The 14,858-nt window shown below is 43.0% G+C and overlaps 1 protein-coding gene across 1 annotated transcript in view; it reads left to right on the top strand.

Annotated features, from left to right (window-relative positions):
• The window catches only part of LOC6505856, a 75,209-nt gene extending 63,763 nt beyond the window's left edge, over positions 1-11,446 (top strand). The window contains exons 12-20 of the mRNA XM_014905331.3: positions 58-267; positions 2,440-2,645; positions 2,789-3,018; positions 4,143-4,554; positions 6,434-6,498; positions 6,913-7,135; positions 7,765-7,892; positions 8,006-8,116; positions 8,326-11,446. Of these exons, the coding sequence (XP_014760817.1) occupies positions 58-267; positions 2,440-2,645; positions 2,789-3,018; positions 4,143-4,554; positions 6,434-6,498; positions 6,913-7,135; positions 7,765-7,892; positions 8,006-8,116; positions 8,326-8,598 (1,858 nt within the window). The 3' untranslated portion in view covers positions 8,599-11,446. The remainder of the gene's footprint in view (positions 1-57; positions 268-2,439; positions 2,646-2,788; positions 3,019-4,142; positions 4,555-6,433; positions 6,499-6,912; positions 7,136-7,764; positions 7,893-8,005; positions 8,117-8,325) is intronic.
• Positions 11,447-14,858: the final 3,412 nt, after the last annotated feature.

Here is a 14,858-nt window from a genome sequence, read left to right as displayed (position 1 = left end):
CGCACTTTCGAACGAAGCCCCAAAAACCCAACAACTTCTCCCCTTCTATCGTTGCAGAAAAACAAGCAGCGGCATTGGGAGCAGCAGCAGCCAGCAGAACGGCAATCGGCACGACATGTGCATGATTGCACAGGAAAAACTGCATCCCGTGTGCGCCCAGCGGCCGCCAGATAACAGTAATCCGGCCAGCTCCAACGGCATTTATTACCATCCGCCGCCCGCCTGTCATGTGGTCGCCGAAAGCTGCAAGGAGGATCGCGAGTGCAGGTGGGTTCAAAGGATTCAAGGGGTTCAAGGGTCATAATTCAAAAGCGACGAGCGCGGTATTGGGGGTTACGGTTTAAGCGGAACCGGAAATATGCGCGATACAATGTGTCCAATGCGTAAGAGTGTGTGCGAATATTTACCAATGAAATATATTTGGTTTTTAATAAGCAGAATCTTTATTTGATTTTTCAAACAAGCCTATTAACTGAAACTGAGGCATAAAAAAGAAGTCGGTTGCCTCTAATCAACTCCAAAACACATCTAGCAGTTTATTTGAATATTATTCCCCTCGGCTTCTCCTAACAAAATTTCCTCAAACTTCTGGACCACATATTCTGGCGTCTTATTTGTCAGCCTCTGCTGCCAATTCAATTAGGGAAAATTGAATTTCTGAGACTCAGTCTCACGCTCGCGTTGATATTGAATTAGGAGCGTTTAGCCACGGCAAAGTCGCTGAAAGCCGCAACTTTGATGGCACTCAGCTGAACTCGTTAAATCGACACGACTCCACGAGAGACAGGCACTCCAAAAATGCTTCCATAGTTGTAGTAGTTTCGAGGAAGCGGGGCATAAATTTACCAGTTTGCAGGAGCCAGCGAAAAAGCATCTAGCAGCTTTAGCTCTTCATTTAGCCAGACCAGGGCAGGAAGCCAAAGTTGCAGCAACACTGAGACCGCGTGAATGTGTCAAACACAAAGTTAAGTTATAAATACGATGCTGCACCCCCAAGCCACTTGTCTGGCTCAAACTTGCTCAAAACCTCCGACCAGGATGCATATGCTGGGCTTGAAGGTGTGTGCCGTTGAATGGGCGGAGCAGAGTGGGTGCCCGGTGTAGGTGGTGAGGTGTGTTTGTTGTCGTGTTACGGCTGAACGACCGCAAAGTACGTGGTCGTAGCTGTGGCTGTGAAAATTAATTGCCTTTTAAGTGAATCGCACTTGCTTTGGTAAACAACTAAATTGGACTAATGACGCTCATTTTGTATGCTGCAGCCGAGGCCGTCGGAGCCGGGTGAAAAGGGCCAGAAGTCGGGCCCCGGAGAAGTTCTAACAACATGGCCAACAACGTGTGGCTCTCTGTGTCGAGTGCTTATGTTGACTTATTACGTATACGACGCGTTGTGCACCAACACGTGCCCCGAGCCTGGCGCAAACGTGCAGGCCGGGTGTGGCACGGCCCTGCTATTTTGGAAGGGAAAAGTGTAGGGCTTCCATCCAACTGAATGCTCGTTTATTTGGCTGCCATCGAAGTTGCGACTCTGATGTCTTAAACTGCATTTCGATGGCTGCTAGTACAGAGACTTCTCTCTGCACAAAAACTCCTGGCATTACGCAACCAAAAATTCGCAAGAAAATCCATTTAGATGACTGTGCAAAAACTTGAACCACTTTTTGTGGAAAATTTTCTTTGATTGAAATGCTACAATCCGCAAGAAGACATAAAGATATTTTCGTATAGTTTCCCCCAAGAAACATATGTGAAAGCAAAAACCAAGAATCACTGAATGAAGATTGATGCGGACACTCATATATAATTTATTCAATTCATTTGCAAACTCACTTAATTCCTTTAAATGCTACTAACAAACTCAATATTCGATAGAACTATTCACCTGAATTCGTCACCCATAATTAAGTCCAGATTCCAGTCGAGATTGGAATGCCCAAGTCGTCGCCTTGAGTCCGATAATCTGCAATTGAAATATTACGCATACGTTCCCTGGCACTTGACCAAAAATCCCATCCAAATGCCAGGGACTTGGGCCTCATAAATTTAGTTGCACTGATGCGGCAGCATTCTGCCCCTAAGACGATGAAATGCAGTAGAATGCGGAGAGTAATGCCAACACAAATTGGTCGACATCAATCTCAGAAGAGCGAGTGAAACGGAGACCTGCAGTGCAGGTAACGGGGGGACCCTTATCACATAGCCAGCGATGGCTATCACCTAGAATGGGGCATGAAACCAGACAGGAGCTGCGTCTGCATCTGCAAGTAACTGGCGTATGACATGGGGAAGGCACTGGCTGCTTGGTGGCAATGGGAATAGCAGCCACTTTGAGTTTTACTTGGGAAGCTTGGGTTTTATGAGTGAGGTTATCTATTACACTGTAAAAAATGTGGGAAACATTTTAAAGTCATCTTTTTTATTTACTACCATTTGATTTTGCAGGCTAAAATTGGAATATTATGAACAGGCCTGCGCCGTGGATAGCGTGACTAAAAAATGTGCCGGAAAACCTAGTGGTTGTCGAACCGCCATGATTGGGATATTAGGCACTATGTTGAGGACAACCTGTGCCTGCCAGGGAACCGATCCCCAGCACCTCTACCAGTGCGTGGGGTGGCGGCGTCTCCTCTGGATGAATCCTTGTGTTGGTAAGTACGATAAATTTTTATAAACAATTTCCAGAATCAAAATCATAAAAGACTTATTGGAAAAATATCTATAATTGCACCTTTCTAATAAATTTCTCACTCTTCTCATTAACTTCCCACAACCCGCTCTTGAACATTAACAGTTGAGGCTCAAAAGGATTTCCATATGAAACGATTGGCTGAGCTCGGTTTCCTTACCACGACAACAACTACAACAACCACAACAACGACCACAACTACGACAACAACAACACGCGCCCCACCGCCTCCTCCACCGCCGCCGCCCACCACAACAAGGACGACCACAACGAGCCTGCAGCCCAAGCAAACGCAAAGGAAGCCGCCCACGCACATCTTCACGGACTTCAATGCGGTAAGTGGCAACTTAGGCGTCGGATACTCCCATTTGGCTACTAATTGCCCCACTGCGGTCAACTAGTGGGCATCCCATTTGCCCATTTGTCCTATCCTTCCTCCGCCCCATACCCAGCCGCATCCCCTGCCGACCAGGTCGGCGTTACTCGATTTTAACAAGCATCAACAACAGTTACCTGCTCCAAATCCCCAAAACATACCCACTACTATCAATCCGTTTGGTTTCCGACGCTCCGTCTGTCCGCCTGTCCCTTCATCGGTTCGTTTTCTGTTTTCCAATCAGCACTCAATCAGTGGCTCAAATGGGGCGACGGGGGCGCTCCGAGATGAACGCCAAAGCGGACAATATGCCACACAACACAGTCCAGGTCAAACCAAAGTCCACACTCAGCTATGCATTTTGGGCTTCGGCCAGGACTACGGTATCCTGCACTTGAAATATTCGATGGCATCCATAGATTTATTGAACATTGAAAGTAAAAATAAAAAATGGATTGATTTAATATATAAAATAAAGATAAATTAGATCTAATTACTTTCCTACTACCATTTACCTTGTCAAATATTTTATTTTCTATTTAAATTAATGTAACAATTAATCCAAGTTCCTAGTCCCTTTTCACTGTCAACCTTATCATATTTTTGGTAGTGTGTATCCTTATTGGGTGTCCTGGTAAATTTCAGTTTCTGTTTCTGCTTGTGGCCCAGTTCCTCGGGTTGGCAAACCGACAAAGCAATCAATTCCTGACCTGCAGCAACGGCTGCCTTTGCTGCCACCGGGGCAGCAAAAAGATTAAGACCCCCACCCCTTATGCCCCACGCTCCTCATCCGTAGCACCCAAAAATATATCCGCATTCGTTTTCAAACTCTTTAACATCTCTTCTCTCCCTTTCATGTGGCATCATCCACAACAACAATAACTGCGAACAATTGCAACAATGAACCGCAAAAACCACAAAAAATGCAAATAAATAAATAAAAATGCAAAATGCAAAAAACAACATATACACCGGACTACGAAAAAATTGAAAAACCACGAAACGCAAAACCAAACCAAACTGAAAAAAAATGTATAAATGAAAACAACAAATTGCGGGGAAAATGTTGGGCGAATACGGCAGGCAAAAGAGAAATCAGAGCCAGCATCGGTGGAACACAATTATCTCGATCCACCCGATTCAATACCGCTGCCCAGCGTAAACGTCGAGAGCGGCGGAAATGGCGGAAATGACGATTATCGCAACAGCAATGGACACGGAAATGGAAATGGCAACGGCAACGGGCATGGCCACGGCAATGGCAATGCTAACGGTAACGGTAACGGTAACGGTAGTCGACGTAAAAATGGCGGCAACGGCGGAAAGGGACAGGGCCCGGGACGTGGCAGCAGCAACTCCGGCAGTGTAGATTTCGATGATCCAGTAATTTTCGTTGACCCAAGGGAAACAACTGAATTTGTGGGCATCAGCATCACGGAGCCGGTAACCACAACAACCACAACAATGGCAACCACAACAACAACTCAGCCGCCAAGTAAGTAAATGCAAGTGGGTAATAAATTGGAGTTCCCTGTGGCAGAGTCACTTTTCGAGTTGGACTTTTGAGTTTCAAATTGGAGCGGGGCGGTCCTCAATCCAATTGTGGCTCAATCACTTCTTTGTTTTAATATCCAGTTGTCAGTTGTTTTGGAATCAAAATTTTAATATCGGTGGCTAGGACTCCATGAATTCGTCAAAGATAGGATACTTTTCCCATTATAAATAATATATTAATTATAAAAAAATGCTTGAAATCTCTGATGACCCATTACATCTTTCCAACCAGCTTAATAACAATTAGCCTTCGCAGAACTCAGCCCCACAGCACATACTCATTTTTATATATTTAGGTTTCGTTTCCGTTTTGAAGTTTTCAACATAATTGATGCGGTGACTGCGGTTGTTTTGGCTAATTGAAAGCATAACTCAGCGCCGACCGTGATTATTATTTTAATAATTTGTGCGCAAATCATATAAAATTCAGTATCCGCATCGGTCACCCCCGAACGCATATCACTCACCGGAAATGAGTTTGCTTTCGGCTGATGTGGCAATTACGAGCGTGTGTTTGTTCGGCATATATTATATGGTAAGTGGGTGTTTTGGGTCCAACCCATGAAAAGTTCGCTGAAATGCCGGAGAGAGCCATGTGATCCTAGTACATGCCAAATCCGATTATGATTTGAATGACGAACAAACACAGGCGCATATCACTCGACTGCATTGTGATAATACTTCCGTTATCTAAAATCTCCAGTGGAGGACATCGTTTATTGTCCAGTCATTTATCACACACACGAGCTCCGGGGAGAATGGATTTGGTTTGGGGGCGAAACGTGTTTACAAACATCATTAAAAATGTAAATGAGTTTGTTTGTTTGCCAGCCCGTATATCAGTCCTCTCTGTCCGCCTGTCCGTCTGTCCGCCCGTCCATCTGTCAGTTAGTCAGTCACTCCGTCAGTCAGTTAGTCAGCCCGGGCATGTGGTCAGCTCGTCTGTTGTAATTATTTAGACACTTGGGACATTTGGGCTTGAATTTTGCATGAAATGTTGGTGGTCCCAGGTCCGAGCCTGTTTCGGCTCTCATCTATAATTGATTTTGCTCGTGCAGTGAGGTGGAAATTTTAAAACTATATTTACCTATTGTTGTTCAGTGTGTGTGTGGAGCGGGCTTCAATTATTTATGTGCCAGTTATGTCAGGCTTATAGCCAAAGTTTCGCAAAGCACAACTAGGGATTCTGATGAGCGGGGCAAGCCCCTAGTTGCCAGTTAAGTCGCATCTTTGCAGTTTAAAGTGCCGAAACTAGGTCCATGGGTAGTAATTAAGTGCGGAAAAGTCGACTTAAGGAGAGCCAGAGGCGGATTGGGCTGGGTATGAATGTGATGTGTGCTGGATGTGAATTCTCGCCACATAAACACACGGGGAACCAATTCCGCCCTCACCACACTTGCAACTCCGGCCAGGAAAAACTCGTAATGGCGTTGATGACATGATGAATGCTCCACATGAGTGGCGGACATCCGTTATTTGGCCATGAGTGGCAGGGTCCCAGCATTGTGTACGTTGTCTGGCTCCCCGGCGCCCCATGCCTGACTGCCTGCCACCAAACACAAAAATATAACGCTCCAAAAAAGGACACGAAAGCGCTTTTGTGTGAGCAGCAGTTTGTTAGTGGTTTTTGTGCAAAGTCAAGACCAAACACTTAAAGCCAACTAACCTATAAGAGTGGAAATAAAGTTTAATTGAAGGTGTTAAACTGGTTTATGAATGGGCGAGCAATTTATTTGATGAATAATTCCATCAATTATGCGTTGCTGTTTCCGTTCGCACTCCAAACTCAAATTGATTCTCTGTCTCTTGTTTTTTCACAGGAAATTGTGTGGTTCAACGTCCTCGTCAGTCCGACCAACTGATTCGGGAGGGCAGCAGCAAGCGGGTAAGTAAATTATTGCCAAATCTGAAGCATTAGCACAATCCTATTATGGAAGAGCCAAAAGTGAAACAAAGAGCCATTAAATATAGTTTATTTATTAAAGCGGCCGAATGCCATTCTGGCCCAAGCCAAATAAGTGCAAATTAATATTTCATATGGAAAGTTGAGAAAATGCTTTTAAGCGCATTTACATAACTGAAAAGTTAATCCGGAGAAAACCGGGAATGGAAAGCCAAACAAGGTTGGGCACGTTTGCGGCACGTGTCCGTCCAAATACGAAGCAAACAATTATAAATAGAAATGCACATTGCCAACTATTTTTAAAATTCTATAAATTGTGCTATTGCCGAGCCATCTCTTAAGTATCAGCCCACTTGGCGTATACGTAATGTTAATCCTACTTTCCCTTCCTTTCAGATCTACTCTTTGGATGATGTCGAGTGCAGCGAGCTATGCAGCTGCGGCGATTCGCTCACCCTCACCTGCCACGCCCTCTGCGTGCCATTCGCCCCCTGCCGTACTGCGCTAGCCTTCTATAGCCACGCCTCCCCCGCCTACCAGGCATTCCGTGGCCGCTGCCTCTGCTACTCTGGACGCTTCATCTGCATGAAGCCGCCGCTCGGGGAGTACATTCTTCCAGGTGAGTCCCTGAGTTCTTAGTCCTTAGAAGGTGCCCCCCACCTCCTTCGTACCCACCAAGCTACATCATCCTGGCGGCTGTGCCGTGTCGGGTTCGGTGTGCGTTAAGCACTTAGCGATTATCGCCGGCGACAGGCGATGACGAAGCAGGGCTGTCGGGAATGCTGCAGCATTTTTGTGGCAGCTAGTGCCAGTCCTCCCGGTCTACACTAAAAACTAATCTAATAAAATTAAAGAAAAGGGTCTTACATTTCTTTAAAAGCTTATTAGTTGAAGCTTAGTTTTTATTTTAGGGAAATAGGTCCCTTTGATGCAATTTTTTGTTGGGCACCTTGACAAAAATATAAAACCGATTTATTTTTGAGTGCAGCTTGAACTCGATCCTTAAAGCCTTTTTTTTAAGAGCACTGCCTCAGCCGGAGAGCCACTTTAGAACTTATTTGACACAAAAAAAGGGAAAAAAGAACCATTGTGGCACCGACAAGGTTGCGTGGCTTGTGTCCACTTGCCACATGGCACTTGCGTGCGTTTTTGTGCACGGCCCGCAGTAAATTACATTAGCTGCAATTGATGTTGCATTCGCTACATTCTTCGTAACCCCACCCTTTCTGCTTCTGCTTTGTTTTGCAGGCGGGGTGTTCCTGCTCCTGGGCTACAGTGCCGCCGACGAGGCACTCCTGAGGCCGCACACTAACCTGGGAGTGCAGGACGCCGTGCGAGCCCTCCAGCAATACGTAACCACATACATCGATAATCAGGTAAGCCGTCGGTCGAGCGAGCTCATAATAAAGTGCGGCTAGCAATGTATTAATTGCATTTCGTCCTTCTTTGTCCTTACACCCTCACCCACCTCCTCTCTCCACACACCCAGACGCAGTGCACCCTGACGTTGTTCAACATGACGGAGGAGAACATTATAATTGCAGCGCGCTTACCGCACGACGGCAAACTTAAGGATATTGAGCTGTTGCGCAAGGAGAAGGTTCGTATAAATGCCTTGGGCGAAGCATTCTTACAGTGAGAAAAAATCAGGACCTCATAGGGGCCTTGGCTTAACTTAGGTTAGGTCGCAACTACTTAAAGAAAATATCTCCTCCTGATTTTTTTCTCACTGCCTCATAAGATTGTCAGCAAATCCATTTTCTCTAATAATCCAATCGACGACCATTGCGCTTATCTGGCTATTTGCAGGAAGAGTGCACCGCCATTCTGAAGACCATCAGTCATCAAATCAATAACGAGCACAGTGAACTCCAATCCCACCGACTGCTGAGCATTTTCAAAATGTCCGAAGTCGAGGTCGTCTGGCCGGAGAGCACGAGTGCGGCGGCCCGGAGTGGTCATGGTCCGGGCCCGGGTCCGGCTAACTTCGCCGGATGCCAGCGGCTGCTGTACGTGGCGATGCTCGTGCTGGCTTATCTCTCCACTCGGACAACGATGCGTATGAGCTATGTGGCGACATGACAGCCGCATAGCTGAAGTAATTCGGCAAGGACAATTGCTTAACTGTATGTAATAGATATGTGTGAGGGGGCGGGCGAGACGGAACTAAGGGCGATGGGAAATACATACGATGTATAACTATAATAGCCACTAAACTAAATGGACGGCAGAGTATACAAATATTCGGGAATACTCTCGTGGCCTAGCATAATCATAATCATAAACGTGTTGTATACATTTAGGGGCTAGTTTTGTGTTTAGCTGCGATTTTTGTGAAGCTTTGTTGTTGACCTTTGATGACGGTGTTGCTGTCTCTTTTGATACGTATGTGAAGCATTATGAGATATACAACATATAACACATAGAACATAAACCTAGAACTCAATTAGATTAATCTATATACTGTATACCTAAATGTGAAATGGAAAACTGCTGTCTACATAATAATATTATTAGCGAATAACAAGACGAACTCGATAGTTGGATTTGATTTGGCAAGTTGTACATAGAGGAGAGGGATAGCCGTTAAGTATTCGAACTATAGCTAGTGTTTTGTACGATAAAAAAATACAAATATCAGTCGGTCCACCAGTATCACACTATCACACACTCACACGCAGTGAAATATTTTAAAAATGAACACTCATTGCATGGCCTTTATTGTTTGATGTTTAAGCTCTTTAAAGTGCCCGCCTCCCTCATTTAAAAGGAATTATTAACCGCCTTAACAATGTTTGCTCTGTTGAAGAATGCGAAGGCCTCTCGCGGATATTCCACGACCGCTCTTTCTGATTTTTAATTACATTTTAATGTTGGCAGGCCTCCGTTTTCCTTGTTTTCCGCGCTTTCTGGCGGAAAGCAAACACCAACTTTCCGCCCAGTGAGCGAACTTTCATTTAACACCCACATTCGGGGGCGTGAGTTCGCAAAACGTTGTTGTTAATTTATTTCATAGTTTTCCGTTCGATGCGAAAACAATTACGGTTTCATTATCAATTATGCGTTCTGCATTTCGATTATAGGCCAACAATCGGCCATGAACTCGCCTCGTTTCAACAGGTTTCATTGCCACGATTACCCCACATTCAGTTCGCTGTACATACCCACACATAGAGTTCCTCCTATGGACTCACTTTCAAATCAATTGACGTAATTAATACTAAACCAGTACATATCAATATGAACACCTAAACAAGTTTACACACAGATGATGAAATTTCTAACAATGAATGTCCCTCGAATGCTCGAATCTTTTGTATATACTTCTTTATACTTCAAGTTTACAACGATATACAATACAAGAAAAATACAGCCTAGATCAACTTTACGAAATATGGTATGGAAATAAAATTCATGATAGCAGAGAGCAGCCGCATTGTGTACGTTGAACTGTATAATCGAACATAACTTCAGTTGAGCCTTAAATAAATAAATTATGTAAAAAGGGATATCCAGATGTATTGTAAATAGTAGAGACATCAGAGCAACACTGGGAGTGAATGGAAAATCTATGAATATTAATTGGGTGTTTGAAGGATACACAAACACACACACCCACACACACTGGCACACTAATAAACTGATACACTTTAAGCCTAAGCCTGACCATTTAAAGCATACCTTGTGGCACCTTGTGAGAAAAATGTGCGCATGTTTTGAAAATGGTCACAATCATGAAAAAATGTCTTCCTTAATGCATATACTCGGCGATATGTATTTTGTTTATATACAAATATGAATATATACTAGCGATTACCTATACCTATACGATATCTGGCATGACCCTAGCCTGGCTTCAGTTAGACAAAAGATATGTAATATATACACCACTATCGATTATCCAAGCAAATTATAACACTGTTGACACGAATTACGAACTAACCGCAGCATATCTAAGTCAAATATACCCCTAAATAAATATATATATATATATAAATTAAATAAATATACAATATGCGTAATATTAAAAACGTTAGACGAGCATTAAAACAACTACTTTAATAGTCTCTAGAGAAGCAACGCTTTAACCCGTAAAACTAATGGAAATAAATAAAAAATTATTAAGTGTAAAGTTTATTGGGAACCTGCTTAAATACTTCTAGCTAAATATTAGACGAATTTAAAGCTATACAAAATTAAAAAAGAAAAAAAAATTATATCGAGGGCCGCTGTCGAAAGCGAAACAAAAAACGCAGGAGCTAGGTGCGAGGAGCTAGGTGTTTTTTTAGAAATAGAGGGGGAAATTAGTAGAGTCGTTGGGGGATCGAAATTCAGTTCCGTATCGTTGATGGCTTGCAAAGTTAAAACTGAAAGGGGCAGCAGCAACTATGTCTTTATCGTTTTCGTCGGGTGTCTTTGGTTCTTCTGAAACCCTTACTTACCGGGTGCGGACAAAGCGTAGCTACAATGTAAAGTACCGTTAATGTAAACTGGAAGGCGAATAGGAAATGAAAGGAAAATTACAAAATAGACGCACTAATGTAAAAAGCAGGAAACAGCAAACCCAGCACTCAAATAGCAATCTGTAGCCAGGATACGTATATAAGTTTGAAAGGCAAAGGCATAATAATGAGAAACATTAAGACGGCAACTCCGAGAATTATGCATGAGGAATACAAAACCAAGCCACACATGAAATTAAAAAAATAACAAGCTGTAAGTTGAAACCTAAAGAAAGTAATATATACGATATGTTAGGAATATGTATGTGTGTGGGCTTCATGTTAGCGTATGCAAGCGAGGCACATGGATAAACTTAAATATAAATCTAAATTATGGTATAAAGAAATGCATGTTTGTAATAAAACAATGTACGAGAGCAACAACAACAGCGGCAGAAAATAAAGAAAACAAGATATAGAAAGTAAAATAGAGTGTTTATTTGTTATTTGGGTCGGTATTGGAATCGGTTCCTTTGGCGGAATGATATGAAAAAATGCTCTTTTATTCTTGACCTCCAGCGATCGGCAACTAAGTATGTGACACTATCGAAAAGAACAAAGGCTGGGAGAGAACAATGCCAGGCAATGTTGGGAAGATACAGGATACAATGAGAGAAGACCTGCTAACAAACACACTCACACACACGCGCATACATACATAGTAAACAAGGCCAAAAAGGCGGCACCAGCAAAAGCAAAAGCAAAACAAACTGAAACGAGCTGAAAAGAAAAGCCAACCACACAATGGCTTTGTATGTGCTCGGGCATGGAACAAAAGATGAGCCGAAGACAAAGACACTTGCTCAAGGCAACGCCGTTTCATGGCTTAAACTCAAGTTCCCAGGGAACCACTCCAATGCACTCCACACCAACAAACACACCCAGAAAAGAACACACACACACCCCACACACCCATACTCGGAACACAAAGAGTAAGGTCAATCATTGGAATTTTGCCAGTTAATTCGCATACAAAAGGCGGTGGCCCAGAAGAGAATGAAAATAACACGAGTTCGGGCCAAAGAGGCCAAAAGAGCTTAAGGACTGCCCCTCCTTCGACCTGCCACGCCCCTTCTCGCCCACACCCTCGGCCTGGGTGGCTGAGTTTGGCATTTATACTTCCACTTAATTAGGTAATAAATGATTGAAGAAATTATGTCTAGACGTGAGGACAATTCCGATGGCTTTGCTCGGGACTCTCCCAATTCATTCCTGGCACGTGAGGGGTTAAAATGTTACCAATTTCCACACACACACTCCCACACATATGTGCCAATCCCCTGCTGTTCGTGTGTGTGTGACATACATTTGAATAGCATTTGTATTTTTATTCTTAACTTGCCGTGATTTGAAAAGCAAGCATAAATTGTAAACAATTTCTTTTTGATTCAATTTGTATAACCTGTCGCCGCTAAGTGGCAAAGCTTTTATGGAACCTCCTACACCTACACCTACACCAGCGCATGTGTTTATTTAGCATTATGTATAACACATATGTATCACATTCGCATGAGGAGCGATGCCAGCTGAATAGCAAACTGAATGTGAATGCGAATCGTAATGACTGCTGGAGGATGGGGCGTATACGCGATGCGGGATTACCAGTTCATTAATATGGTGGAAATGATGAAGGTCGATGATACGTTAAAATGCACAGCAATAATAAAATCTTGCAATCAATTTTTTATAAAAAAAGAGTATTAACTGCATAAAAAAAACTGTTGAAATTAAACTTCAAATACTTGGACAGATTTATCAAAGAACTAATTAAATGAATAAATTCCAACTTTTTGCTTGATAATTTTGGGGTGTCTGCAAAGAACACTTCATATTATTCCCTGTGTACAGGAGTCTGGCTTTTGTTGCACGCACATTTATCAGGCACCGATGTTTACGTGTTTGCCATTTTATTGCTAAAACTGTTGCGCCTCTTTGTGTGGCATCTAGTATTCCGTTCTCTTTTCCTTCACCTCATGCCATCTCTCTTGCCATAAGTGGGCCTCTGTCTGTTTGTGACTTTTATGCCGCTGCTGGCTTTGTTCTGCTTGGAACTGCCTTTTATTTTGTGCTAATTGAAGTTGCTGCCATCATATTTTTTCTCCACACGGACCCCCCAATCAGCCGCAGACCCACAGGCTCGTCTGTCTGAATGTTGTGCGCTCTGTTTGCTTTTATTGCCGGATCTATGTGTGTTTTGCCTGTTTTTGCAATTTTAATTAAAAACGTGTTTATAACAGCGCAAAATGCTGATGAGTGAGCAGAATAATTTATTTCGAATGTATGAGCATATAGAACATACAGGCTAATACAAAAGTAAGTGCGCGTCGCTCCGGTTGATTTGAGCTGCGCTAATTAATGACAATTTTCTATTTGGTTTTAGCAAGTAAATCCGTTTATCTACTCGAAGGGAATTAAATCTGAAATATTAGGCTGATGTTGAAATGCGAAACATTTTTCATTAATTGCAATCTGAGCGAAAACGTAGCCAAAACAACGGGTTAAAGTTGAGTTGAAATTCCTCTCGACATGGCCGGAAAGTATGCAACATTTTTCGCTGCAATTTATTGCACATAAGGTGGCGAACACTCACCCCGATGCACCCCGAGCACCCATTCGCACATTAAGAATTCCTTTGCAAAACGCTGTGGGGAATGTATATTGCCAGGATGCCGAAGGCAGCGCCACGACCACAAGGAAATATGCGCTCAGCATTCTCAGCTGGAGACGCCTCAACTCCAGACTCAGCCGCAGCTACTGCACAAAGAATTCAATTGAATTGATATTCAAATGCGCTTTTCAAGCACCGCACACACAGAGGCATCCATTATTTGTCGATTTTACACATGGCACATGGCAAATGCAAGGCTTCGATAAAAAAAGGAGAACGGAAAGCCATGCATATATAGATGAAGGTATTTCCTCGTAAAAACTACGAAATCCCAGTTCTAGTTTTCATTAGTACATTTTCACCCACTGCACACTTCCTTGGCCAATGATCAGTGAGCTCCTTTTGATGGCTCCGATTGCTTAGACGGACAGTGAACTATTTTCACGGCATTTGCCAAAAACCAGCGAACCAGCACCTTTCGGCCCAGGAAAGTGCAACAAAACAGGGCCAGGACTCGAAGGAGCTGCATTTGCATAACTTGCCTCCCCTAGGAGCTAAAAGCTAGCTTGCCAGGTTAGAGGGAATTCATATACGAAGAAAAAATCCAAACAGAAATATTACAAATAAAAGCTTATTATTTTTTTAAGTTTTTGAATAATTTGGTAAACAAAAAACATTGAAATCAATTAATAATATGCCTCTTTTAGGATAGAACTCAATTAAGAATTCCATTTTTACTCACAGCTTTATTTATTTCAAACATCCTTTTTTAAATCCAAAGTATAGGCTTTTCGCGCAGTGCATTATCAAAGACAGATAGACAGGCTCAGGCTCAGCGTTCGATGCGCGCCAGACAAGCAGCGAAGTGCAGAAATAACACAAAATAGATGGCAATGCGATGGGGAAATAATAGAAGCGGAACGGGAACAAAAAGTATATATGCATGCATACTTTTGTATATATGCAGGATGGGAAAAAACTGCTAAGGAGTCAAATACTCGAACATTTGCAAACGCGGCAAAGTAGCGAAAATTTGCAAATTGATTGCATTCCTGTGCCTGGTCTGGCCCCACCCTCCCCAGGCTCTTGGTTTGAGCTTGAGCTCAAATATGAAATCTTGGAGGAGTGCAAATTTTGCACATTTTTTCTGGCATCTTTCGGAATGTATTTTTCGATCGAAGGGGAAACAAAATTGCCAAAACACAAGGAACAAGAAGAAAGTCAAAGATCTG

This window comes from Drosophila ananassae, chromosome 2L (genome assembly GCF_017639315.1).
Source record: "Drosophila ananassae strain 14024-0371.13 chromosome 2L, ASM1763931v2, whole genome shotgun sequence".
Taxonomy (NCBI): domain Eukaryota; kingdom Metazoa; phylum Arthropoda; class Insecta; order Diptera; family Drosophilidae; genus Drosophila; species Drosophila ananassae.
The sequence above is the reverse complement of the archived record's forward strand: the minus strand, read 5'-3'. Positions and strand labels throughout refer to the sequence as shown.